The sequence below is a fragment of the Lepus europaeus genome, chromosome 7 (genome assembly GCF_033115175.1).
Source record: "Lepus europaeus isolate LE1 chromosome 7, mLepTim1.pri, whole genome shotgun sequence".
Classification (NCBI taxonomy): Eukaryota; Metazoa; Chordata; class Mammalia; order Lagomorpha; family Leporidae; genus Lepus; species Lepus europaeus.
The window spans coordinates 63217393-63241632 of record NC_084833.1 but is presented as its reverse complement, the minus strand read 5'-3'; the positions used below and the strand labels follow the sequence as shown (position 1 = coordinate 63241632).

General features: G+C 56.5%; 1 protein-coding gene across 6 annotated transcripts; it reads right to left on the bottom strand.

The window, feature by feature from the left end:
* Nucleotides 1-1299: 1299 nt before the first annotated feature.
* PLEKHB1 (pleckstrin homology domain containing B1) lies at nucleotides 1300-20811 on the bottom strand. Of its 6 annotated transcripts, none has more exons than XM_062196692.1 (8): nucleotides 20526-20811; nucleotides 18334-18409; nucleotides 17324-17476; nucleotides 16670-16772; nucleotides 15707-15746; nucleotides 13279-13383; nucleotides 10091-10190; nucleotides 1300-2311 (listed from the first exon to the last, which is right to left on the bottom strand). In XM_062196692.1, exons 1-8 carry the CDS (start codon nucleotides 20541-20543, stop codon nucleotides 2205-2207), a joined length of 702 nt encoding a protein of 233 aa, XP_062052676.1. In that variant the 5' UTR covers nucleotides 20544-20811; the 3' UTR covers nucleotides 1300-2204. The 6 variants fall into 6 exon arrangements, with proteins under 6 accessions (XP_062052676.1, XP_062052675.1, XP_062052677.1 ...); XM_062196691.1 differs by lacking the exon at nucleotides 1300-2311 and adding an exon at nucleotides 7807-9594; XM_062196693.1 differs by lacking the exons at nucleotides 1300-2311; nucleotides 13279-13383 and adding an exon at nucleotides 7809-9594.
* Nucleotides 20812-24240: the final 3429 nt, after the last annotated feature.

The window sequence follows — 24240 nt, the reverse complement described above, 5'->3', positions numbered from 1 at the left end:
CTCTCTATTAAAACAACCTGTCATGTGAATTATTTTTGAAGACATCCATGTAGCAGGGAGCTGAGGGCAGCCTTCAGCCAGCAGCTATTGAAGAACTGAGGACTTTACTAAAACAGCTCACAAGAAACAGAAAAGCCCTAGGCAGAAAATAAAGTACTTGCCAAATGTCAAAATGTGTGAACTCTACAATAAAGTTTGTTAAGAAAACAGTTAAGAAAAAAAACCAGAGATTTGGCCAGACACTTAGTCATCAAACTAGACAAATGGCAAAAAATAAAAAAGGCTTGAAAAGATGTTCAATATTTATTAGTGAGAAATGCAAATTAAACCACAACGAGGGCAGGTGTTCTGCGGTGCCATTAATGCCCACCCATATTGGAGCATGTGGGTTTGGTTCCCAGCTCCAGGTGCCCATTCCGGCTTCCTGCCAGTGCAGACCCTGAGAGGCAGCAGTGATGGCTCAAGTAGTAGGGTCCCTGCCACCTACAAAGGGACTTGGATTGAGTTCCCAGTGCTGTGCTCTGAAGCATTGGTGGGCATCTGGGGAGAGAACCAGCAGACAGAAGCAGACTCTTCGCTCTCTCACACACAATGAGATACCACCACACACATTAGAAAAGCTAAAATTAAAAAGATTAAACCAAATGGTAACTGGAACTGTCATACACTGCTGATAGGAAATTTTGGAAAAAACAGTGTGGCAGTTTCTTAAATGCTATATGAGCATTTATCCATAACCCAGCCATTCCATGCCTAAGTACCCACGAGAAATAATGTCTGCGTGTCCATAGAGAGATGTACACTGAAGCAGCTTTACTTGGATTAGCCAAGAATTGGAACTACCCAAATGCCCAGTAAGCCATACTATAATCACTGTGGAACACTACTCTGCAATAAAACAGATTGAGCTGTTAAGACCCACAACATTGATAAACCTCAAAATAACTATCAGTGGAAAATGTTGGACCAAAGAAAGGACATGTTTTATGTTTCTATCCGAATAAAATTCTAGGATATGTACACATAAATGACAGCAAGTTGCTGGTTGTTGGGGTTGCGGGAGACGCTAAGAAGAGTGGGGAAAGAAGTATCATAAAAGGACATGGAGAGGGCCCGGCTGTGGCACACTGCGCAGACGACCTGTAGGAGGTCTGTGTTCCGTATGTATTGTCCCAGCTCTGCTCCCATTCCAGCTTCCTGCTGATACACACTCTGGGAGGCAGGAGGTAGTAGCTCAAGGACCTGGGTCCTTGCTGCCCGTGTGGGAACTCAATCCAGGCTTTTGCCTGGTCCAGCTCTGGCTGTGGCAGGTTTTGGGAAGTGAACTAGTAGATGGGAAATCTCTGTCTCTGTCTTGCCTTTCAAATAAATAATTAACAAAAATGAAAGTAAGCTTGAAAAGGAGTGAAATACTATGCATGCTGCAAAATGAACCTTGAAAGCATTATCCTAAATGAAAGCCCATCACAAAACAGCATTTTTTACTTGACTTCATTTATGACAGAAAGTGATTGCCCAAGGCCAGGGGTAAGACTGGCATGGGATGGAAAAAAAATGTGGAATGACTGCTAATGGGTACAGGGTTTCTTTTTGGGCTGATGAAAACGTCCTAACATTGTGATAGTTGCATATCCCTATGCATATTGTAAAAAATCATTAAACTGTACACTTTAGATGTATGAATTATATGCTATATAAATTATATCTCAGTCTGTTAGGAGAAAAAACAGTTCATACATGATTGCTGATAAAATGGTGTTTCTCCCTAAGACAGAATATGGCAGGGATATGTGCTTTCATCACTTCTGTTCAGCATTGTACTGGAGGTAAAGTGAGGCAAGAAAAAAAACTAAGAAGCATAAGGTTTGGAAATGATGGTTTTAAGTGAAAAATACCAAGAAATTAAAGACCCCACTCTAACCAATGAGTTAAGCAAGTTCAGTTAATTGAATATCTATACCAGCAACAAACAAATGGAAATTGAAATTAAAAACAAGAACAACAGTTCCTTAAATCAGCATAAGAAAAAGATAAAATACTTAGGGAAAAAATTTGAAAAGGTGCATGAAGGGGGTGGGCGCTGTGGTATCCACATTCCATGTCAGAGTGCTTGGCCTCAAGTCTCGCCTCCACTTCAGATGCAGCTTCCTGCTAATAGGCCCTCCAGGAGGCAGCAGATAATGACCCAAGTACTTGGACCACCGTCACTCTATGGAGTTCCTGGCTCCTGCTTTGGCCTGGCCCAGCCCCAGCTGTTGTGGGCATCTGAGGAATGAACCAGGGGATAGAAGATCTCTCCCTGTTGCTTTGCCTTTAAAATAAATACATAAAATAAATTTGTAGGTGCCAGTTAAAGTGGCACAGTGGTTGTTAAGTTGCTGCTTGTGACACCAGCTTCCTGTATTGGAGTCCTGGCTGCTCCACTTGTGATCTAGCTTCCTTGTTAATGTACCAGGAAGGTAGCAGAAGATGGCCTAAGTGCTTGGGCCCCTGCCATTCAAGTGAGAGACCAGATAGAATTCCAGGCTCCTGGCTTTGGCCTGGCCCAGTCCTGGCTGTTGTACCATTTAGGGAGTGAACCAGCAGATGGAAGATCTTATTCTCCCCCCCCCCCCCCCGCCGCCCCATTTCTGTGTGTGTGTGTATGTGTGTGTCTGTGTCTTTCTCTTCCCTTCTCTTTTTCTGCTCAAATACATAAATAAGTTTTGTGGTTTTTTTTTTTTTTTTTTAAGATTTGTTTATTTGAAAGGCAGAGTTACAGAGGGGGAGACAGAGCAAGGTCTTCCATCCACTGGTTCACTCCCCAAATGGCTGCAATGGCTAGAGCCAGGCCGGTCCAAAACCAGAAGTCAGGAGCCTCCCCCCGGGTCTCTCACATAGGTGCAGGGGCCCAAGCACCTGGGCTATCCTCTGCTGCTTTCCCAGGTGCACCAGCAGGGAACTGGATTGGAAGTGGGGCTGCCGGGGCACAGTGGGGAGTTGTACCCAAGCACTCTGCCAGATGCTTGCCCCCAACTTGACAGCTTTTGACATACATGTATACCTGTGAAACCACCGTCACAATCAAGTAATAGCATTACCCTTCCCTAAGTTTCCCTGTGTCCTTTTGTTGTTGTTTAAATTGATACTTAACAGTAAGGATTAGATGATAGCTCAAGTTTTTGGGCCCCTGCCACCCACGTGGGAGACTGGATGGAGTTCCTGGCTCCTGGCTTTAGCCTGTCTGCTGAGGGCATTTGGAAGAAGAAAGCTGCTTCTCTCTCTGCCTCTGTCACTCTGCCTTTCAAGTAGATGAAAATAAACATTTTTAAAAAGGAATTATTTTTATTTATTTATTTTTATTTTTGACAGGTAGAGTGGATAGTGAGAGAGAGAGACAGAGAGAAAGGTCTTCCTTTTTGCCGTTGGTTCACCCTCCAATGGCCGCTGCGGCCGGCGCATTGTGCTGATCCGAAGCCAGGAGCCAGGTGCTTCTCCTGGTCTCCCATGCGGGTGCAGGGCCCAAGGACTTGGGCCATCCTCCACTGCCTTCCCGGACCATAGCAGAGAGCTGGCCTGGAAGAGGGGCAACCGGGATAGAATCCGGCGCCCCAACCGGGACTAGAACCTGGTGTGCCGGCACCGCAAGGTGGAGGATTAGCCTGTTAAGCCACGGCGCCGGCCTAAAAAGGAATTACTTTTACAAGTATGTCTTTTGTACACGACATATTGTTGAGTCTTGCTCTTGTGTTCATTCTGAAAATCTCATTTTAAAAACTTATTTACTTGAGAGGTGGAATCAGAGAGAGATGGAGAGAGCTCCCTCCAAAGCCTGCAACAGCAGAGGCTGGGAACTTAATCCAGACCTCCCATGGGAGTGGCAGGAACCCAGCTACTCCATTGCCTCCCAGCATCCACATTAGCAGAAAGGAGTCAGACGCCGGAGCCAGGACTCAGACCCCGGTACGCTGACATAGGACAGGGGCATCCTAACTGCTAGGACAAACAGCTGCCCCATCTCTGTCTCAGTCTGCGCTTTTAGTCCATATACACATAATTATTAATAGGTTTGAAATTAGGCCTGACTTTTTGGCATTTGTTTTATATTTGTTTTCTCTGCTTTAAACTCCTTTTTTTTTTTTCCTTTTAGCTTAATCTCTTCCATTGTATTTTCATTGATTGCTGTAACTTTTCAAATGTGCATCTTTGATTTATCATATATATTGCTTCTGAAAATGCACTGTGATTCTAGTTCCCACACCCCTCCCTGTCCTATTTTTTGTGATCCATCCACAATTTGCATATACCTATGGATGATTAATTCTCATTGTTGCATCTTATTCCATTTCATGAATACATCATCCATCCCTCTAGGATTTGAGTTTCTAGTGCAACTTGTGAACACTTTCATGCCTAATTTTTTTTAAAGGATTCACGTATTTACTTGAAAGGCAGAGTTACAGAGAGAGAGAGAGAGAGAAAGAGAGAGAATCTTTCATCTACTGGGTCACTCCTCCAGTGGCCACAACAGCAAGGGCTGGGCCAGGAGCCTTTTCCAGGGACCATCTTCCACTGCTTTCCCAGACGCATTAACAGGGAACTGGATTGGAAGTAGAACAGCTGGGACTTGAACTGGTGCCCACATGGGTTGTTGGTGCTGCAGGTGGCAGCTTTACCTGCTACACCACAGTACCACCACCACCCCCCAATTTTTGGTGATCATTAGCACACATTTCTGTTGGGTGTACCATGGCATGGGATTGGTTGTAAGGCATGTGTATGTTGGGTTTTACCAATTAGTTTCCAAAGCAGATGTCCAAGCTACACTTATCTCAGCAAAATTGAGATTTCCAGTTGTTTCACAGCAGTAATTGATGATGTTGTCTTTTTTTACCTTTGGCCATTTAGGTAGGTCTGTAAGTGCTGTAACATTTTAATTCAAAACCTAAAAATACTGTGCTGACCAAGCGAAATGAGATGTAGGCCAGATGTGTGGTTCATAGCCCACCTCAGATTGTGTGATCTAAGGGGTCTTGTGTTTGTCTCACACATGTGGGTGAATAATTTAAAAACTGCTGGGCGGCTGGAAGAACAAAGCATTCGTGTTGCAATCCTACCAGTGGTGCAGTTTGGGAGCAGACTGCCGCTGGAGTGTCCGTCTGCACACTCGCGGCTCTGTTCGGTGGACCGAGCGGAAAGCACCCTGGCAAAAGTGTGGAGAGATGTTCTGGGGGGAAAACCAGGCAGGGGACGAGGAGGAAGCAGGGACTTCTGCCGTGGACCGGAAACCTTTTCCCTGAGGGGGCGTGAGGAGTCATTTAGTGTGGTCTTGTCATTTCCTCCTTTGTCCTTTGGTTACCCCACCATTTCTGTAGAGTCTGGCACATACCCGTCTCAGAGGCAGGGCTGGCGGTGGTGTGGAATGAGAAGCTGGGGCAGTAAGGGAATAGCATCCTACATCGATCCTTTTCTGGTGCCCAGTGCCCAAGAGCAGGCATCCAGTTAAGAGGATCTTGCCAAGAGTTCCCCGTGGTGACCGCTGGGTCCAGGCAGCCCAGGGGACAGGGCTCCATCCTTCAAGGTGATGTCTCAAGGAACACAGGCTGGCAGTGTGGCTCTGTGGTTGGAACTCTTGCTACATTTAACACACTTCCCCTGGCTTCGTGCACCCTGACCTCAATGGAGACCTCTCCTGCTCTGCCCCTCAAGGCTGGTGACCAGCCCAGAAAGGATCAGACTTCAAGGCCCCATGCTTCAGCTTCAGAGATGGACCCGTGAGCATGTGGTTCTGACAGAGTGGTCCCCCCGGGGACGCCTGGAGCTGTCTGCAGGCTACAGTGGGTCACTGTGTTCTGAGTTCCAGAACCAATGCTGGTGCTCGATTCCTCGGAGCTCTCAGGAGGCAGCCCTCGGCCACAGCCCAGGAAGGAGCTCTCCCCACAGGGAAGGAAAGGGAAGAAGTGAGCCAGCCCCTGGGTCCTGCGGGTGGCAGACCGGTCCCTATCTGCACAGGCGGCCTCAGTCTCGAAGGGCCCCCAGGGTCCTTGGTAGTCCAGCGTTCTGGATGTGGGGCTGGGGCTCTGAGACTGGGGTCTTACTCGGTTTTGCTGAGGTGCCCTCCACAGGAGGGTGAGACCCCAACAGGGCTCGGTGTGCACAGAATCCCCACAGTAGGGGGCTGCTGGAGGCGGGGTGGCCTCAGGAACGGCCCTGGAGCGCAGCACAGCCGGCCAGCACCTCGGCACCCAGACGGTTTGCAGAGGCTGTTCCACCTGAGTTCAGACCGTGTCGTCGTCACTCCAACTTCCGAGTTTATGTGTCCTTCCTTGGCTTCCAATCTTTCCGAGGCTGCCCGTGGCCCTGGGTGTCTGGAGTTCAAGCTCCCGGGCGTTCAAGGCCCGTGGTGGCCTCGGGCTGCCGACCGCTTCTGCCACCCTGAGCTCCCTGCAGCCCCGGCCTCCCCGGGCACTCAGGTGCTCCGTGAGTGCTCCTTTGGTTCTCCTTTCTCCTCCCGTAAGTCACCGACCCTACAGACCACGGCCGGAAGAGTGCTGACCTTGCAAACCAGATTCAGACTGTCGCTCCCTCGGCCCTCTGTGCTTCACTTACTCCCACAGCTGGGTGAAGGGCTGCTCGCTCTGCACCCTAAGGCCTCGGGCTTGCCTTTGCCACAGCCCTCAAACCAGGTTGTTAGAGCCTGGGTTCATGTCTGAAACAGACACACACACACACAGAGCTTGTTGTTGTTTTTTAAGAAAGATTTTTCTGTCTGCTGGGCCACTCCCCAAATGGCCAGGTCTGAGCCAGGCCGAAGCCGGGAGCCAGGAACTCCATCCTGGTTGCCCACGTGGTCTCACATGTAGAGGCCCAAGTCCCGGGGTCATCTTTAGCTGCCCTTCCAGGTGCGTTAGCAGACAGCTGGGTCAGCAGCAGAGTAGCCAGGACTGGAACTGGCACTCCCGCATGGGGTGCCAATGTCACGAGCCACAGCTTAACCCACTGTGCCACAGTGCCAGCCCCCCCACCCCAGCTCCTTGTAAGTCTCCAGACTCGTTCATGTCCCAGTGCCCAGTACCTAACCCTGGCTGTCCACAGAAATCGAACATGGAAAGGACGGGCAAGAGCTGCAGGTGCTGTGCGGCTGGGCTGACCTCCCTGCTGGTGCTGAGCCATGCAGGGGCCACAGTGCACAAGCAGTGCCGGACAGGGACAGGTGCCTCCTCCAATGAGCTCCCAGTCCCATGCTCCCTCTTCCCTCCCCGCACCACTGCTGAATGTGTCTGGCCTCGGCGTGGGTTCCTCATCAGCTCTCTGTTCATCAGACTGCTGGGTACAGCCACCTGCTTGTCTGCCTTGCCGGGAGCTCTGTCACTGAGACCCTCCTCTTCCATAACCCCCGGTTGATTCCGGGATGGCTGATGTCCCTCAGGTCCAGGAATTTCATTTCCTCTTAGGGGAAGAGATCCCGGCTGGACTCGAACCCGGGAGAGCGTTAGTCTGGCTCTGCAGAACATCACTGCAGATCCAAATGAGCCAACGCAGTGGCTGCAAAGACGGAAGCAGGGGCCAGGGCTGTCGTGTAGCAGGTAAAGCTGCCACCTGTGGGGCCAGCATCCTATAAGGGTGCCAGCTTGAGACCTGGCTGCTCCTTTTTTTGCAAAGTGATAAGGTTTTATTGGGGATAGAGCATCCACCAGAACAGAAGGGACAGAGAGAGTGCCCAGTCACTCAACTGGGAGACCTGGAGGAAGCTCCTGGCTCCAGACTGGTCCAGCACCTGCCATTGCAGTCACTGGGGGAGTGAGCCAGCCAATGGAAGACCTCTCTCTTTCTCTCTGTGTTTTTCCTTCTCTCTCTCTCTCTCTCTCTGTAAATTCTGCCTTTCAAATAAATAAATCTTAAAAAAAAAAAAAAAAGAAAGAAAGAAAGCAAAGTCTAAGTGACACTGGATCCCTGCACCACACTCTGGCCTTGTCAGTCGGGTGGCCTTAAGTCAGTCTGAGCAGGGAGTCATTGCAGCTTCCAGAAGCCTGGAAGGACCATTGTTTCCTCACCAGGCCTCTGGTCTCTGTGAGAACAATTCGCTGATTCGCCTCTTGGAGGGGAACCTTCTGGAAAAGCCCCCTACACCACGGGACTCTCAGGAAACAGGCATGGCCGGGGCTGTATTGTCTGTCTATCAGATGACAAGAGACCCTGACACAGCCTCAACCCTCAGGGACAACCTTCTATGGCTGGGGAAAGCAAGGCCTGCCCCCTGCTGCTCAGCTAAGGCGCCGACACCTGTTCCTCCTGGTCTTACTGGTCCAGAGGAGGCACCAGCAGATGCTGGGTCATGGAGATGTCCCGAGGACACAGGACCTTCTGGGGAACAGAGCAAGCTGGAGCCAGGGCGAGAGCCAGCCACGCCTTTATTAGTCTCTGGGCAGAAAGGTTAGCACTTCTATCGGTGATGGGGACAGGAGAGGGGGGAGGCTGAAGGCGGCCAAGGTGGGGGTGGAGACTGCTGGGCCACCTGCAGGCAGGCACACGTGGGGCTTCCCAGGCCGGTACAAAGGTGGATCAGGCCCCGGAGTAAAGGAAGAGACAAAGCCTGAGATGGCGACAGCCGCAGCTGCGGACCGACAGCTGAGCTCCTGGGACCACAAAGGCATTTCCTGATGGAGATAATTTCCTAGGGCTGGAGGTCCCGAGCAGAGCTCACCTTGTCCCCCGAACCAGGAGTCCCTAGGGTCAGCTCAGTTGTCATCCCAGGGCACAGGGAACCCAGGAGGCTGCTCGTGGGAAGGAAGGGGCTAAACTCAGGGAGTGTTTGGGGCGTGGGTGTGTGTGAGTCAGTATGAACAAATGGGCCCTAGGTCCACGGCAGCTAGGTCACTCAGCTCCCCTCGGCTGCAAGCGCACCTCTCCCTTCATCCACCGCGCTGCACTGCCCCTGCCTCCTTCCAGCCCCAGCGAACTTGCCCTGACCTCCTGGGACATGCGGGGCTGCTCGCGGCTCTGCACCATAGCCGGGCAGGGCTCCCAGCCTACCTGCCTGGCTCCCGTCCTTGCCAAAGGGCTGATAACTCCACAGCTTTCTCAATGTCTGTCGACGCCTGTCCTCCCACTGCCCCCATCAGGCCTGGAGCTCAAGGAGAAGGCAGAGAGCCCACCGACCTCGCGCCGCGCCTCCAGCGCCTGGGCCACGAGGAGCCCAAGGCAGTTGAGTTTGTTGTGGCCCTGGTGTGTTGGGAGGGAGTCCACGCACCTGCGACTACGAGGGGGCTTATGGGGGGTCTGGCAATAGAGGGGAGGGTACCCAGGGCTCTTTGCGCCTGGGATGGTAACTTGCGAAGAGGGAGAGGAGGGTTGGTCCAAGCCCAGAAGGAGCTAGTGACAGAGAGCAGAGGGCCAAAGCGGGTGGCGCAGGGCGGGGTCCAGGAGGAAGAGAGGCCGGTAGTCTAGGCGCAGGGTCCGGCGCTGCAAAGCCCAGGGCTCAGAACCAGCAAGGGGACCACATGAGCGAGCCGAGCGCGGCTCCCGTGGCGGCGCCCGCGAGCATGCCCATGGCCAGCGGCGCGCCCGAGCTGTAGCACGGATCCTCCCGCACTATCACGTGCGTCACGCCGGGGCCTGCGGAGAGAGCCCGGGAGGGTGGGCGACGTCGAGGAGGCAGCAAGGTGACACCGGTCCTTTTCTGCGGGACCCCAGTCCAACCCGGCGCTGAGGCCGCTTCCCAGCTCCTCCAGTAGGGGCGACTGCGGCCTTGCCCACGCCCCCTTCCGTTCCCAAGACTTGGATTTGCCACTGAGTTCTGGGACCGTGGCGCTGGGGCAGAGCGGCGAGCGAAACTCGGGATCTCTAAGCACCTACACCTGAGAGAGGACGGGCCCGGCCGCCAAGCCACGGAGCGGGAATGAGGCAGCCATTCCCACGTTTGCCACCAGAGGTCGCCACCAGCCCAGGGACGGGCATTGCCGGGCACCTGGAGAGGTGAGGTGAGCTCTGGAACCGGGAGGGAGGCTGGTCCCAGGGCCGTGCTGAGCCTCCGGGAGGGAAGTGTTGGGAGGGTCCTGCCACGGGAAGGGTGGGGCCTGGCCCTGACTGATGCACGCGCACGGGGACTTACCTGCATAGGGCGGGCCGTAGTAGCTGCGGATGTAGGTGGCCTCGTGCGCATTGGGGGGCACCACCTCGTAGTAGTCCTGGTATGGGCTGTATACACGCACCTGGGGAGTCCGGCCTGGTCAGCTGTCCGTGAGCTCCCGGGCCGGGTTTTGGTCCCTTTCCTCTCACACCTCCTCCCCAAGTTTAGAAACGGGCCCCCAGGCGCCAGCAAGCTCCTGGAGATGGCCCTGCCTCCCCACAGCTGAGCTGTCCAGCCCTCAGTGGCCCCCATGCCTCTGCCTCGGCTTCACCCCAGCTCCACAAGTTCTCCCTGGCTCCCTGCTTCTCCTCATAGCCCACCTCCTGCTAGCACTGCTCCGTGGCCCAACTTGGAGAAGCCCAGTGGTTTCTCTACTCACGGGGAAGGGTACATGGCCAAGCCCCAGGCCCAGGACATAAACAGGGAACGGGGAAGAAGTAGGACAGGCAAGGTCGGGTGGGAAGAAACCAGGTCACGGTTATTGAGCAGCTACTATGTACAGGTCCCGAGAGAGACGTTCACAGGTGAACTGCCTCAATCCTGGAGGCGGGCGCTAGTTCCTCCACCTTACACAGCTGAGGACTGAGGTTCAGAGAATGCTCCGTGTTTTCTCAGGGATTCTTACAGGCCCTGCACAGCCTTGTGCAAATGTCACTGACTCCAGGAAGCCCTCCTGGTCTCAGAAGTTTCTCAAATTCTCTGTGGACTCTGCTTGTGCCTCTTGTTGATAGCCTTCTCCTGGGTGAGCCACCTACAGGCGGGGGTCCTGGTTCACCGGTGTCACCAGCAGGGGCTGGTGCAGAGCAGGAACCAATAGATGTGGGCTGAGTTAGGGGCTCCGGGTCCAAACCCCTCGTCCTCCCTACTGGGGAGCAGACAGGGAGAGGCGGCAGGGTTCCTTCTCTTCTGGCCCCTTCCTCCCAGCCCCTTGCACCCCACCCCCTTTCTGACCGGCCGACACACCCGACCGTCCAGGTACCTCAGGTGCCACTCATCCCAAGGGGACTGCGACATCTCTGTCCCAAGACCTCCTCCTGTTCCGTGGGTGTTTCCCTCTGCACCCCCATGCTGGAGTCAGGTTGGCACCCCTTCACACACTGCTTTCCACGTCACCTCAGCTGCCAGGTGATTAGAATGATTTTATCTTCTAAATATTCTCTCTGTCCATCCTCTTGGCCAGTGCTGAGAGAACCAGCCATTGGCTGCAGCAACTGGGAAGTTGTGGGTGACCCTGAGAAAACACTTCTCAAAGGAGCAGGTGCAGCGGGGGAAGAAGCCAGATGGGGGAGGGCTGCAGAGCAGGTGAGCGCTGAGCGATGGGGCCAACACGTCCCAGCCTCTCATTCAAGAAGTGGGCTGCGCGGTGTGGGGGGGTGTCCCCCAAGCTCATTGTGACTTCAAGTCCCCAGGCCATCTCCCCTCAGGAGGGATGCCCCTCGCAGCTTTCCCCACTCACCACCTAAGGCTCAGCATCCCTCACCCCCCACAGCAGGTGTCCTGGGCTCCCCTGCCACAGAAGACTCACAGGCCCCTGTGACTGGAACCTGACAAGAGTCTGACGAATGTTGATGGAGCTAACCACAAGTGAATCACAAACAGGGCCAGACTGGGACTGATGTCGCCCAACTCCAAGTTCAGTTTCAAGTTAGGAGGACATATAATCCGGGGATTGGCAAAGGCTCAGACAAGCACGGCTGTGGGGTCCTCCGTGGCCAGGAGCTCTCCCCCGCTGCTGCCTCTCTTGGGGGTGATCCAGTAGGACTTCTGATGGGGGTGGCCAGCGTCTGAGCTCCATGCCCAAAGCGGGCTGGAGGGAACTAAGCACACAGGTCTGAATCTACTGGTGAGGAAGTTAAAGGCCACAGCCGTCACCGGCGCGGCAGCTGTACAGTGAGCCCAGGGCTTTGGGAGGCCCAGGAGAGAGTGGAAAACACCAGCTCATGTCCCTCTGGGTCACCTGTTTCTACCTTCCCGAAGTAAACTCACATAGGTCCCCCAGCAACAGGCAGTGTCACCCAGGGACAAGAGGCCAGAACCTTGAGGGTGCATCTCCAATCCTCTCCCTCTCTGGAGGCCCAGCCCCTTCTGCAGGTGCAGAGGATGTTGGCCAATCAGGGCGTCACATGCAAATGACTCCCCTCAGGCTAGCTCTAGCATGCTCAGGTTTACAGGCATTGCCCATTTAAACAGACCTGCAACCTCGGGCATGCTGGGAGTCCCAGGCCAGGCACTCCCGGGCTGCACATCAGAATCACCCAGTGCGATTTTCTAACTCCAGATGTCCTAGGCTCCACCCCCAAACCTATGGAACTGGAGCATCAGGAAGTAGGATGTGAATATCTGTGGTTGGTTTTTTTTTTTTAAGTCCCTAACGAGTGCTAATGTACAGCCACACCACACACCACCCTGCAAGCAGATCTTGAGCTGACCCAGCCCCGCTGCCCCCCAGCCCTGTGGGCCCTGTGCTGGGCACTGGGGATGAAGAAAGGACTCAGGCCCAAACCCTGCTCTCAAGGAACATTCCGGGCGGGAGAGACCCAGACTAAGTGACAGCGTGTGCAGTAATCAGGACACAGAGGCTTAGCGCTCACCCACTCCTTCCTTCACTCATTCAGGAGCAGCCCCCGAAGCCGGCTTGTGCCGGATCCTCACACACCAGTCATCAGGAAAGTTAGATAGACTGGCCCCTTCACTGAGCACTCATTGAGCACCTGCTGTATATCCAGCTCCGTGCCAGGCTCCACGGGAGCAGCGCTAGCCACACCTGCTCCCTGCCTCGGTGCCCGGCGAGGGGGACGAGCTAGACAGAATCTAGTGCCGCTGAAGCCAGGCAGGATTCAGCATTGCGGGCCTGGGGGGGCCTCACGGAGCAGTGGCGGCCTTGGGACCGGGCCTGCCAGGACGAGCGCCCCTTTGTCCTGGCAATGGGGACATCTACAGCCGTGGCACCCAGCCACCAGATTGGCAGCGGCTGCAGGGAGGGAAGGGTCGTGTGGCTGGGGCAGAGAGAGCAGCAGAGCGCTGGAGCCCAGGGCTGAGGGCACGTGGCAGCCGAGACTGAGCCGGGCCAGCGTGTTGTGAGCAGGGAAGGGCATGAGGCTGGGAAAGTTCTGGAAGCTGGTTCTGATGGTCAGACTGGAGGCAGGGGGGAGGGTTGAGCCAGCACTTACCCAGATCCGCCTCTCAACCTGACAGGGGCTCCACGAACGGGTCACACACCTGACCTTGGGGCAGACCCGGCGGCTCCTGGGAAGGACAGTGGCTCCAGCCGGGGCCTGCTCAGGCCGCAGAAACCCAAGGAGGGGTATGTCAGAGGCTCTCTGTGCCCCGAGAGCCCTAGAGCTCCTAGCAGAGCTCCCTCTGCCCACAGGCACAGGGGACGGGCTCGGAGCAGGGTGGTATCTGGCACGGTTACACAGAGGGGCGGCAGTCTCTCCAGAACCAGCCCCACCCCCGTCTGTTCCACACGGCTGCTCCTCCCAGTGGGCACAGGGCAGCCCACCCCAGCCTCGCCCCTGGCCGTGCCCCCGCCCCTGGCCCAGCTTGGCTGGAATCAGGGGCTGAGTGAGGGAGGAACCTGCAGCACCTGGGGTCACTCCGGCACAGGCACAGCGACAGAGAGGGGCCCACAGACAGGCAGACGTGGGAGTGGCCGGCGGGCGGAGGGGGGACAAGGCGGCTTCATAGAGTCACGGAGCACAGAGCGGTCAGCCCTCCCTCCCTCTTGCTTCACCCTGCTTACAACGAGCGCTTTGGAGTCAGGGCCGGCCAGGTTAGGCCAGCCTGGGTCCCTCTGCCCTGCTGACCAGGCCCCTGCCCCCTTGCTGCCAGCTCCCTTTCATCCGCGCTCCTCCGGGAGCCTGAGTCTGGCCCCACTTAATGCCCGCACTGCGCCAACGGCCAGCATGAGAAGTCACGCTCTCCCTACTGGACTTCGAGGCCCCTCGTGACCCGGCCCAGATGACCTGAGGGGTCATCTCTCCCTTTCATTCCCTCCGTGCGTCTCCTCCAGACAGCTAGACCCACACACACATGCACACGTTACTTCTGCAAGTAACACCCCCCTCTCCGGATCTCACTGGCAGAGGTTCTGGTCCAAGTTCCTTTACTGACTTGAGATGTGAGACTTTGGACAAGCCCCTCCTCTTCCCTGTACCTCAGCTTCCCTATCTGTAAAATGGGATTAAATGCCAACACCTTCACCCATCCACCTGCCAGGGTTGTTAGGAGCCGAAATGATGTAACCAATGCCAGGTACTCAGCAGGGAGCTGCCCAAGTGGGTTTCCAACTGCGCCGCAGGCTCCCCGTCACCTCCCAGTGGACTTTCCGCCTGGGGAAGACAAGGCACCATTGCCACAAGCAAAAGGAGCAGATGCAGGTTGTGCAGCCAGGATGCTGGGGTCAAGGTCAGGCGGGGCCGAGGGCACGCCTGCAAGCCCACAGCTCTGTCAAGTCTGTGTCCTCATCGCCTGTCTCTGGCCTCGGCCTCCAGCCTCCTCACCACCTCGGGATCCACTCTTACCCCTACAACCTGCTTCTTCCCTACCAGCCATACTGTCCTTAAAAACACACCTGGGGTCGGCACTGTGCTACAGCGGATTAAGCCGCCATCTGCAGTGCTGGCATCCTATGTGGACACCGGTTCAAGCCCCGGCTACTCCACTTCTGATCCAGCTCCTTGCTAATGCACCTGGGAAAGCAGTGGAAGATGGCCCAAGTGTTTGGGCCCCTGCACCCACATGGGAGACCTGGATACAGCTGCTGGCTCCTGGCTTCAGCCTGGCCCAGCCCTGGTCATTGAGGCCATTTGAACCAGCAAGCAGATGGAAGAGAGGGTCTCTCTCTTCCCCCAATCTCTCTCTCTCTAAAACAACAATGTAAACCTGATCTGAACACACTGTCTTTCTGCTTTGAGTTGCCGACCCTCCTGCCCCGCCCCCTGCCTCCCTCAGCTCCGGCCAGCCCAGCCTTCCTTCTGTCCCCCCGATGCCGGCATCTTCGTCTCTCTCAGTCCTCATACCTTCCACCCTTCAGGTCTCCGTGTAAGCCTCCACTGGACTCCCCGCTGGGTCAGGCCACAGATGGGGCACAGGCTGCCCGTGTCTGGCAGAGCAGTTACACCGGCGACCTGACGTCAGTAACTAGGTCATCAGCTCTTTGTGTTTGGCTCCCTAAGGGCAGGGCCACGTCTCCTTGGTTCACCTCTGATCTTGACACCTGGCTGGTGCCTGGTGCATGGTGGGAACGTGGTCAATGTCGCGTGGGTGACTGAACCTCAGCCTTGTCACCTGCAGGCAGGCAGCAATAATCGCCACCTCTCGGGACTGCTGTGAGGCGGAGGTGGGATTAGCCCCACACCACGCTGACACATAATAGTTGCTCAATAAAAGGCGGTTCCTTTTCCCTAGCTCACTCCCTACCCCCTCCCCAGCCTCTTCCTGCCCCTCCTCTGAGCCGTCCCCTGTCCTTTCCCACGTGTCACTCAGGACCTCTGAGCCCACACTAGACTGAGAACTCCTGGCAGGTGGAGACCGAGTCTGCGCCCGCTGATTCCATGGCACACCGGGCTGGGAGGCGGGGGAGGGGCGGGGGCTCACCGGGGTGGCGTTTGCCTCCATCAGCGCCGTCTTCCAGGCTCTGCAAAGCAAACCTCGTCAGACCGTGAGGAAGGAGTCTACACTGCCCCCCACCCAGCACAGCCGCCAGCCCCAGTCTCCCCACAAGGGGGAGATCCTCTTGATAGAAGCGGCCCCTCCCTGCCTGGTGTGGGTAGAGCCCCAGGCCAGGCTCCTTCCTCCTTAGTTCCTGGCCTCCCCATCTAGTCAGTGTACCACTGTGTTGTGGGGGGTCCTGGGCGTGCCCCGGCTGCAGCCCCTCCACAACCAACACCTGCAGACATAGTACCCAAAGCCTCTGACCCCAGGGCCCAGGACAGGGCCCAGGGACACCACACAATCGGGCCTTTGTAGGTTGTCATGGAGCCCGGCTGGGGTGGACAAGGCTGCTCTGTGCTGCCACCAGCGAGCTCAGCTTCCCCCACTCCCACACACCCATCTCTCTCTCCTCCAGGCCAAGGACACGGCCCTCAGCCCGAGGGTGGGAAGGGAAGGAATGTGAGGGAGCAGAGGGCGAGCCCCCAAGGTAGGCACACCAGCTCCCAGCACAGCTCCGCCTCGGACACTGGTGCCCGCGGGCTGCCTCCGACAGACAGGTCCTGGTCTACCCTTCAGACCAGAGCTTCCACGAGGCAGAAGGGAGAGAAGGAAGGGTTCTTGGGGGCGCCCCTGGGTTTGTCTGCTCCTGTGGGTCACCCCCAGGTGGGGGCTCACCCCAAAGTTTGCTAAGTAGTTGATTCTGACAGCCAGGGGCCCCTCAGGTGGGGCAGGTGCACAGAGCTCTCCCTCACTGTCCGAGGAGCCCACCACCAGCCACTCTGCCCCGCCTTTGGTGGGCCAGCCTGGCTGCCTGCTCATAGGCCTCTTCCTCTTCCCGTGGTCAGTGAGAGGGGTCTGGGTTCACCCCCCGGGATCCCACCGTGCCCCTGTCCTGGAGCGACTCACATGGCATCGTCCCGGGTCTCAGCACACAGGTGCAGGCGCCCGCCCTCCCGCAGGCTCACGGTCAGCAGCCCGTCTCTGCTCCGGCCCTCTGGGGGCTGCACATCTGGAAGCAGACGCACCTCTGTTGGGTTTCCGGGTCCCCTCAGGAAAGCAGCAACACGGGGAGGGGCTGCCTTCTCAGGGTCCTGCCTACTGGCTGCCAACAGCCTCTTATCACCCCACACACTTCCTTGAGCCTCAGACGCTCAGCCTCTCCACTTGCTGGCTTCCCTGTGCTTCTCCCAGTCGCCCTGTCATAACTACGGCCTTGGGGCAGGAATTTGCATTTTTGCTGTGTGGTCTGGGCCAGCCCCTTGACTTCTCTGAGCCGCTTTGGTTCATTTCCCGTTTGTCCAGTCTGTAGTGCCTCGGGAGCAGGAACTGTGTCTGATTCACCCCTGGACCCAGCATAAGGTCCAGGCCCAGCCCCGGAGAGAAACCCCAGACAGGATGGATTTCTTAACTCACACCTAATGAACCTGGAGTTGGCAAAGGCACAGAAGCGATGTTTGCGGAAGCCTAAGAGAACCTTCCGATCCCAGGTGTCCCCAAATGCAGTGGGACAACTCCCCACCCCTCCCCCCGCCCCCGGTGGAGGACGGGGCTTCTGCTCACCGTGGCACTCCTGGCCGACCTTTATGTCGCGGACGTTGGCGTGGATGAACACGCGGTCCTCTTCATCCTGCGCCGTCTCATCGTGGTAGTAGCCCAGGGTCCCATCCAGCCACAAGGCAAACCAGTTCCGCTTCCAGCGGCGGAGGATGGAGCCTGTGTCACATTGCAGGCCGGCAGGCAGGCTGACCCCAGGGCGAGGCTCCCAGGGTCCCCTCAGCCCCAGGCCCCAGGGTTGTCCCCTCCCCCATCCAGCCCCTGTCTCAAGGGTGGGGCCTCTCCTGTCCTGTCTGCCCCTGGGGCCTGGCACATAGGAGCTCAGCGTGGTGAATGAGTGCCCAGGCCTGTGGCTTGGGAGCTTCCAAGGCCAAGTCCCAGGTCTCTTTGAGGACGAAGACCTGTCCCTACCCCAGGCCTCCGCCTCACTGCTAACGCTGACTCGTGTGACAGGTGTGTGGTGCCTGCCTCGCGTGCACCCCCATCCACCCAGCTGCTGGCATTCAGAAGACCTGTGCTTGGTGTTTGTGCTCCTGTTCAGCTCATACCCCCTGCCAGAGAAGGGTCTAGAAGCCTCACACCTAGCTTCAGATGCCCTGCAACTGGCAATCGGAAGAGGACGGGGCAGAGAGAGAAGAGAACGTCTCCGAGCTGTATGGGTTCCAAAGCATGGGGCCATTTTTCATGTGCTCTGTGCCGGGCTGCCGTGGACTCACGGTGGGTCACACCCAGTGCCTGCCCTGGAGGAGTTCCCAGTCTGGGGCCTGGGTTGGGTAGGGGAGGCAGGGGACCACGGGTACGGTGCCCAGGTGGGGTTACAGGAGGAAGGGCCCCCTGAGCTGGGTCTCGCAGAAGGAGTAGTTTACCAGGCAGGCGGGGCAGGGGGGACCAAAGGGCCCTGGCCTCTTGGGAGGATTCACCAGGGCGGACCCCCGCAGCCGCTCCCTCGCCTCTGCTCCCTCGCCTCTGCTCCACGCCTGACAAGTCCCATCCCCCCCCCCCCCAGGGTCACTCACTCTGTCTCCACAGCCAGCCGCCCCTCACCAGGGCCATTTCTTCCAAACGATTTTCCAGGGTGGAGTCGGGCGGGACCTGTCAGAGGAGCCCAGGAAACAGCCCTCAACGGCCACTCCGGAGCAGCTCCCAGGGTGGGGGCCGCCAAGGGCCCGGCTTGGCCTCCTCCCCATCCTCTGCTCCAGGCAGAGAAAGGGAGCGCTGTCCTGGGGGGGGAGGGGGAGCCACCCTTGTGATGGGGTGGGGGTGGCGCTCCCACATTCCAGTCTCAGCTGCACAGCCTTGGTCCAGTCCCTTCTGCTTGCCCTCAGTTTCTAGGTCTCTGACAGTGTGTTTTTATTCCTGCTTGGAACAAAACTTTTGTTTTTAAAAGTTTTTCTTTTTTTTTTTTTTTTTTTTTTTAAAGTGTGTCTATGAGACAGGTCAAGGCTGGAGAGAACTCTTTAAATGTTAGGAACCCTGGAATTTTGCAATGCTAGCAGCATGGAACATTAGAATCACAGCAGTGAACCAGGGACTTCGTGAGAAAAGCACACTGGGACCTCACACTGGGGCCCTGGGGAGGCCGCTTACAGTGTGGAAAATAACAGAGGATCAGCAGCGACGGCCAGGTGCGCTGCTCAGCGCTTGCAAACTCTGTCACCTCACGTAGACAATGTTTTTCATCCCATGTGAGTGATGAGGAATCCGGGGCCTCATCATGGGTTAGCAAGCAGTGGAGCCGGGGCCGGCAGCCAGCAGTGCCGGCTTCGAACCATCACAGCAGCCGGTCCCAGGCACTCCTGATCACATCCTAGCGAGCACTGCCAGTCTATAGAGATCCTCGGGTGAGTCCAAGGTGCTACACAGGTTGGGAGCCCCTGCACAGTCTAGACTACCTCCCCTTGTCCCCATGGTAACAAGGAGCCTCTGAGGGACAGCAAAGGACTCATCCAGGTATGCGACAGTGCTTCGGTTGGAACCCAGATGCCCTGTTTCTGAGGGCAACTTGCTTGTGAGCAGATGTCCCTCCCCCTCCCCCACCGGCTCACACCTGTTGCTGCGTAACAGGAGCTGGCACAGCTGCCAGACAAGGCCCTGCCTGTCTCTGTTTCTCCTGCAGCTCCCTCCCCTTTCCGAGCTCTGACACAGGTCTGACAAAAGGGCCAGGCCAGGTTTTTTGCAAACTCCTTCTTCATTTCCCCTTGATGCACCCACCTGTCTACACCTGTTGCAGATGCTGCTGCCAAAACGGCCGGCGGCTATTCGACGCTGCTGCCACCCAACCCGCTGCGCCTGCGCTTTGCGCGCCCCAGAGAGCCTGGGGCGTTTCACTCCCCAAGCTGTGCCAGGGTAGTGGGGGGAACCTTCCTTCGCCTGGGCCCCGCCCACCCCAGGGAGGGGGCGTGGCGAGGAGAGCCGTGGCGCTGAGGCATGCTGGGACTTGTAGTCTACACCTCTACAGCTGTGCAGAGGCAGTCTCCAGGGGGGCAGCCCCGCTGACCCGGCGCACCGGTCCGCGATTTTGTTTTTATTTTTCGATTAAGACATTTGTCCACTCCGGTTATCCTAAAACGCTATTTCTTCAGAGTCTGTGAACTCATTTTCCAGGAGAAAGTAAAGTTACAAGCTTTTTGACGCTCAGCTTGGTGGCAGACGCCGCGCCAGGCTTTAGGGCGGATCGGATGCGGCGTGCCCCGTCCACTCCCCAGTTTCCAGTCTTGGCGGGGGACACGACCCGTTGGCGCACAATCGGGGCACACGCTGTGGCTCAGCTACGGGCCAAGAGGCTCTGCCTCTGCCCAGGGGTTCCGGCTGCCCGGAGGATAGCAGCGGTTTCCCCAGGTACACCGGGCGCCCCGACTCCCGCGGATCGGGAAGTTCAACAGTGCCCAGGGAGCGTCTGGGAAGCAGAGCGCAGGGGCGGGAGGCCGGGGTCCGCACGGACGGTGGAAGGCGGGCCGGGAGCTCGGACGGCCACGGTAGTGGCCGGAGCTTGGGGAGGAGGCGGGCGGCGCCACGGCGGGGCTGGAGACGTCTCTGTGAGGCGCCCAGCCGGGAACGGAGCTTTCGTGCGTCCACCTCCTCGGTTCCCCCTCCGGGACCGCTCCCGGCCCCACCGACCCCACCTCAGGCAGACGGGGCCGCCAAGGCTCCCGCCGATCCCTGCCCGGCAAGGGCACCCGCCCGGCCCCCCGGCCCCGCGCTGCCTTACCGGGGTCGCAGGGCTCATGGTTCCCGGGTGGCCAGGGCAGCATTTCCGAGAAGGCTGCGGCACGGGGCCAGTCCCCTGAGCGCCTTAGAGATAAGGGGATCAGGGAGGTGCTACCAAGTGCGAGCCCGAGGGGGGAGGCGCGAGGGCCTCGCAGATCCTGGGGGGACGCCGGGCTCTCTCTCCAGACCCCTCCCCAACCTTCCCCGCTGGTCTGCTGGCGCCGACCCTCAGCTCGCTGACCCAGCCGTCCGCGACTCGGCTGGGGTCTCGGTCTGGCATCTCAGACGATCGCGGGGCTGGGGGCGTCGCGGTTGGGGTCGCCGGGCGGTCAGGGGGCGGAGCCAGCCTCCTCTCTCGGGCGGGGGCGAGGCTAAGCCTTCCTCCTGCGGCCCCGCTGGACGGCGCCCATCACCCCAGGGCCGGCTGCGCAGCCTGGCGCCTTAAGCCTCCCTCGCTCGCCCCCGAGTGCCTGTAATCCTGACCTCGAGGCACCCCGGCGCCTCAGCCCTTCGTGCTGTGCGTGCCCTGCTGGGGGGTTCGCCATGGCCGATCCTATTAGCCCCTGAGCTCATCCCCTCTTAGCCGGTTCAGGAACCGGCTCTCCTGGACCACGCTGTTTTTCATCTCTGTGCCTTTAACCCTCTGTCTGGTGCCTGCAGCGTGCCACCGCTGCCTCCGCCAGCCTGGATTTCCTGCCCCGGCGCAAGGCCAGGGCGAGGCGGCTGCCTCGGGAGTAGCGCCAGTGCCCGAGTCCGGGCGAGGGGGAACCGGCAGACGGTTCCTAGATTACACGTCCGATTTCGCCACCGGCCGCAGAGGGAACGTTCTCCAGCAGCAGTGCAAACTCGGGGACAAGACTCAGCCCGCATCGTCCCACAGAGTGGCATCACGCAAAGAACAGGAGGAGAGCTGGCGGGCGATTGGTCTGGCGGTTAGGATCCCAGAGTCCGGGCCACAGCGGCCGCTAAAGTCCCGCTGGACAGCCTATACAGGCGCTGGTTCCAGTCCCGGCTGCTCCACTTCTGACCCAGCTCCCTGCTAATGTGTGTGGGAGAGCAGCAGAGGACGGCCCTAGTGCTGGGGCCCCTGCACCCACGTGGGAGGTCTGGACTGTGTCCCACCTGCCTGCTTCGGTGCATTGGAGGAGTGAACCCGTAGATGGGATACCTCTCTCTCTCTTAAATAATTAGATTTCATACACACATGAGTGGGACCAAGCGTGTGTCTTTGAAATGTTGGTTTAATGACTCTTAGGCGTCCACATGATCACAGCATGGAGCACGCAGTTCCGGACACTCAGCAGCCCCTGGAGCCACGGTGATCCGGGTGGGACTGCTTCTCATCTCCACGGTGGTGCCGGTGGAAAGAGTGAGCACGGAGCTGAGGAGGGCCCAGCAGGAACCCCAGCTGCGGGCGGTGCCCTGGCTGCAGAGGCCTTCTAGTGAGACCAGCAAGCCCACCAGCAACTTTTACCTGGTTCTTGTCCCTGCAGCGCACAGAACCCCTGGCACAGAGAAAGGTGTCGGGCTGTGTGGGACGAACATTGGCCTGGCTCATCATGTTCACATGTACCGCCTACATTTCCTAGAGAGTCTAATGTGATGAGAATCATTTACATTCTCTCTACCAAAAAGGTCCTTGACCTTTATGTCAAGATGCAACTGGAGCAAAAGCCAAAATACTTTTGTAAGTTTTTAATAATAATTTTAGTGAGGTATAACTCACATACCATAACATTCACCCGTTTGAAATGTACAATCCATGAACTTGTGCAGCCATCAGCACTATCTAATTTCAGAACCTTTTCATTACCGCAAAAAGAAACCCTGTGTCCTGGGGTGGGTGTTTGGCATGGCAGTAAAGTCACCAGCTGGGACACGGCATTCTGGTATCAGAGTGCCCGGTGTGAGTCCTGGCTGCCACACTTCCTGTCCAGCTGCCTGCTCGTGTGCACCCTGGGAGGCAGCAGGTACTAGATGCTCCAGTACTAGGGCCCTGCTTACCCACTAGAAGACTTGCATAGAGTTCTGGGTCCTGGCTGTTATAAGCATTTGGAGAGTGAACCAGAGAATGGAAAATGTCTCTCTTTCCAGTAAGTCATTAGTTAATTAATAATAAAAAAGAACCTCTGTACCCTTTAGCAGAGAGTCCCATTTCTGTTTTACCCCCAGGCCCTGGTATCCCCGCTAAGCTGTTTTCTATCCGTGTGGCTTTGCTTATTGTACACATTTCGTATAAATAGAATCATGCAATCTATTCTCTTTCCTGACCTGTTCCTTGCACTTAGTATGTCTTCAAGGTTTATCCATGCTGTAGCTTGTGTCGTTTCTTTTTACTGATGGATAATATTGCATCGTATGACTACATGATGTTCTACTTACCCAGTCACCAGTGGACAGACATTTGAGTGGCACACACTTTTTAGCTATCATGCATAATTCTGTTATGAACATCTGATACAGGTCTTTCTGTGGACATGCAGTTTCATTTCTCTGAGGGGTGGAATTGATGGGCCACGTGATAAGTCAGATGTTGAGAATTATTTTTAAAAGACTCATTTATTTATTTGAAAGGCAGAGTTAAAGAGAGAGAGACAGAGACAGAGACAGAGACAGAGAGAAAAGTCTTCCACCTGCTAGTTCACTCCCCAGATGGTTCCAATGGCTGAGGCTGGACCAGGCCAAAGCCAGAAGCCTGGAGCTTCTTCTGGGACTCCTCTGCCCCTATGAGTACAGGGACTCAAGCACTTGAGTCATCTTCTGCTGCTTTCCCAGTGCCATTAGCAGGGAGCTGGATTGAAAGTGAAACAGCTGGGGCCAGCGCTGTGGCATAGTGGGTAAAGCTGCTGCCTGCATTGCGGCATCCCATATGGCGCCGGTTCGATTCCCAGCTGCTCCACTTCCGATCCATCTCTCTGCTATGGCCTGGGAAAGCAGTAGAAGATGGCCCAAGTCCTTGGGCCCCTGCACACACGTGGGAGACCCGGAAGAAGCTCCTGGCTCCTGGCTTCGGATCAGCATAGCTCCAGCCATTGTGTCATCTGGAGAGTGAACCAACAGATGCAAGACCTCTCTTTCTCTCTCTCTGCCTCTCCTTCTCTCTCTGTGTAACTCTGACTTTCAAGTAAATAAATAAATCTTAAAAAAAAAAAAAGTGGAGCAGCTGGGTCTCAAGTCAGCGCCCATATGTGGTGCCAGAGCCACAGGCAGTGACTTTACCCTCTATGCCATAATGCCAGCCCCAGAAGTTGAGAATTCTGAGGCACTGTTGGCACGCAGCGACCTACGAGAGTCCCCAGCCAACACTTGTTATTGTCTATTTTACAGTCGCGGTCCTACCGTGCTTTTTCTCATTATGGCTTTTCATTGTGAGCTTAGTAGGAATGAGTGTTTCTTTCCAGCTTTGCTTTGAGGTCTTCGACAGGCTTTCTGAAGGTCTTCAGTTCTTCATTCGCATGTACACCATGTCATTGTTCCAGAACTTTCCTCCTCCTGCCCCACACAGTGATCTTCCTGGACAGATCATTTCTCGAGAGACTGCGCCTTTCTCTTGAGAGATTTTAATCCGCACTTTCAGCCAAGGTTCGCTCTGCCCGAAGCTTTCCGGATGATCTGTCATGCCGGCTTTCCGGTTTTCTTCTTTAGCCAAGTTGACGTTTCCTTGCCTTTTCTCTCCACCTCAGATCTTTAATGCACTGGGCTTTTCAACATCACTC

Bases quoted from the DNA above. Each gene is read 5' to 3' on its own strand.
- PLEKHB1 (XM_062196688.1), bottom strand. The intron at 16,773-17,323 runs GTGAGCAGAAGC...GTCTGCTTCCAG, and splicing joins GGTCGGCCAGGAGTGCCACG to ATGTGCAGCCCCCAGAGGGC. The intron at 10,191-13,278 runs GTAAGTGCTGGC...CGGACTCCCCAG, and splicing joins AGGTTGAGAGGCGGATCTGG to GTGCGTGTATACAGCCCATA.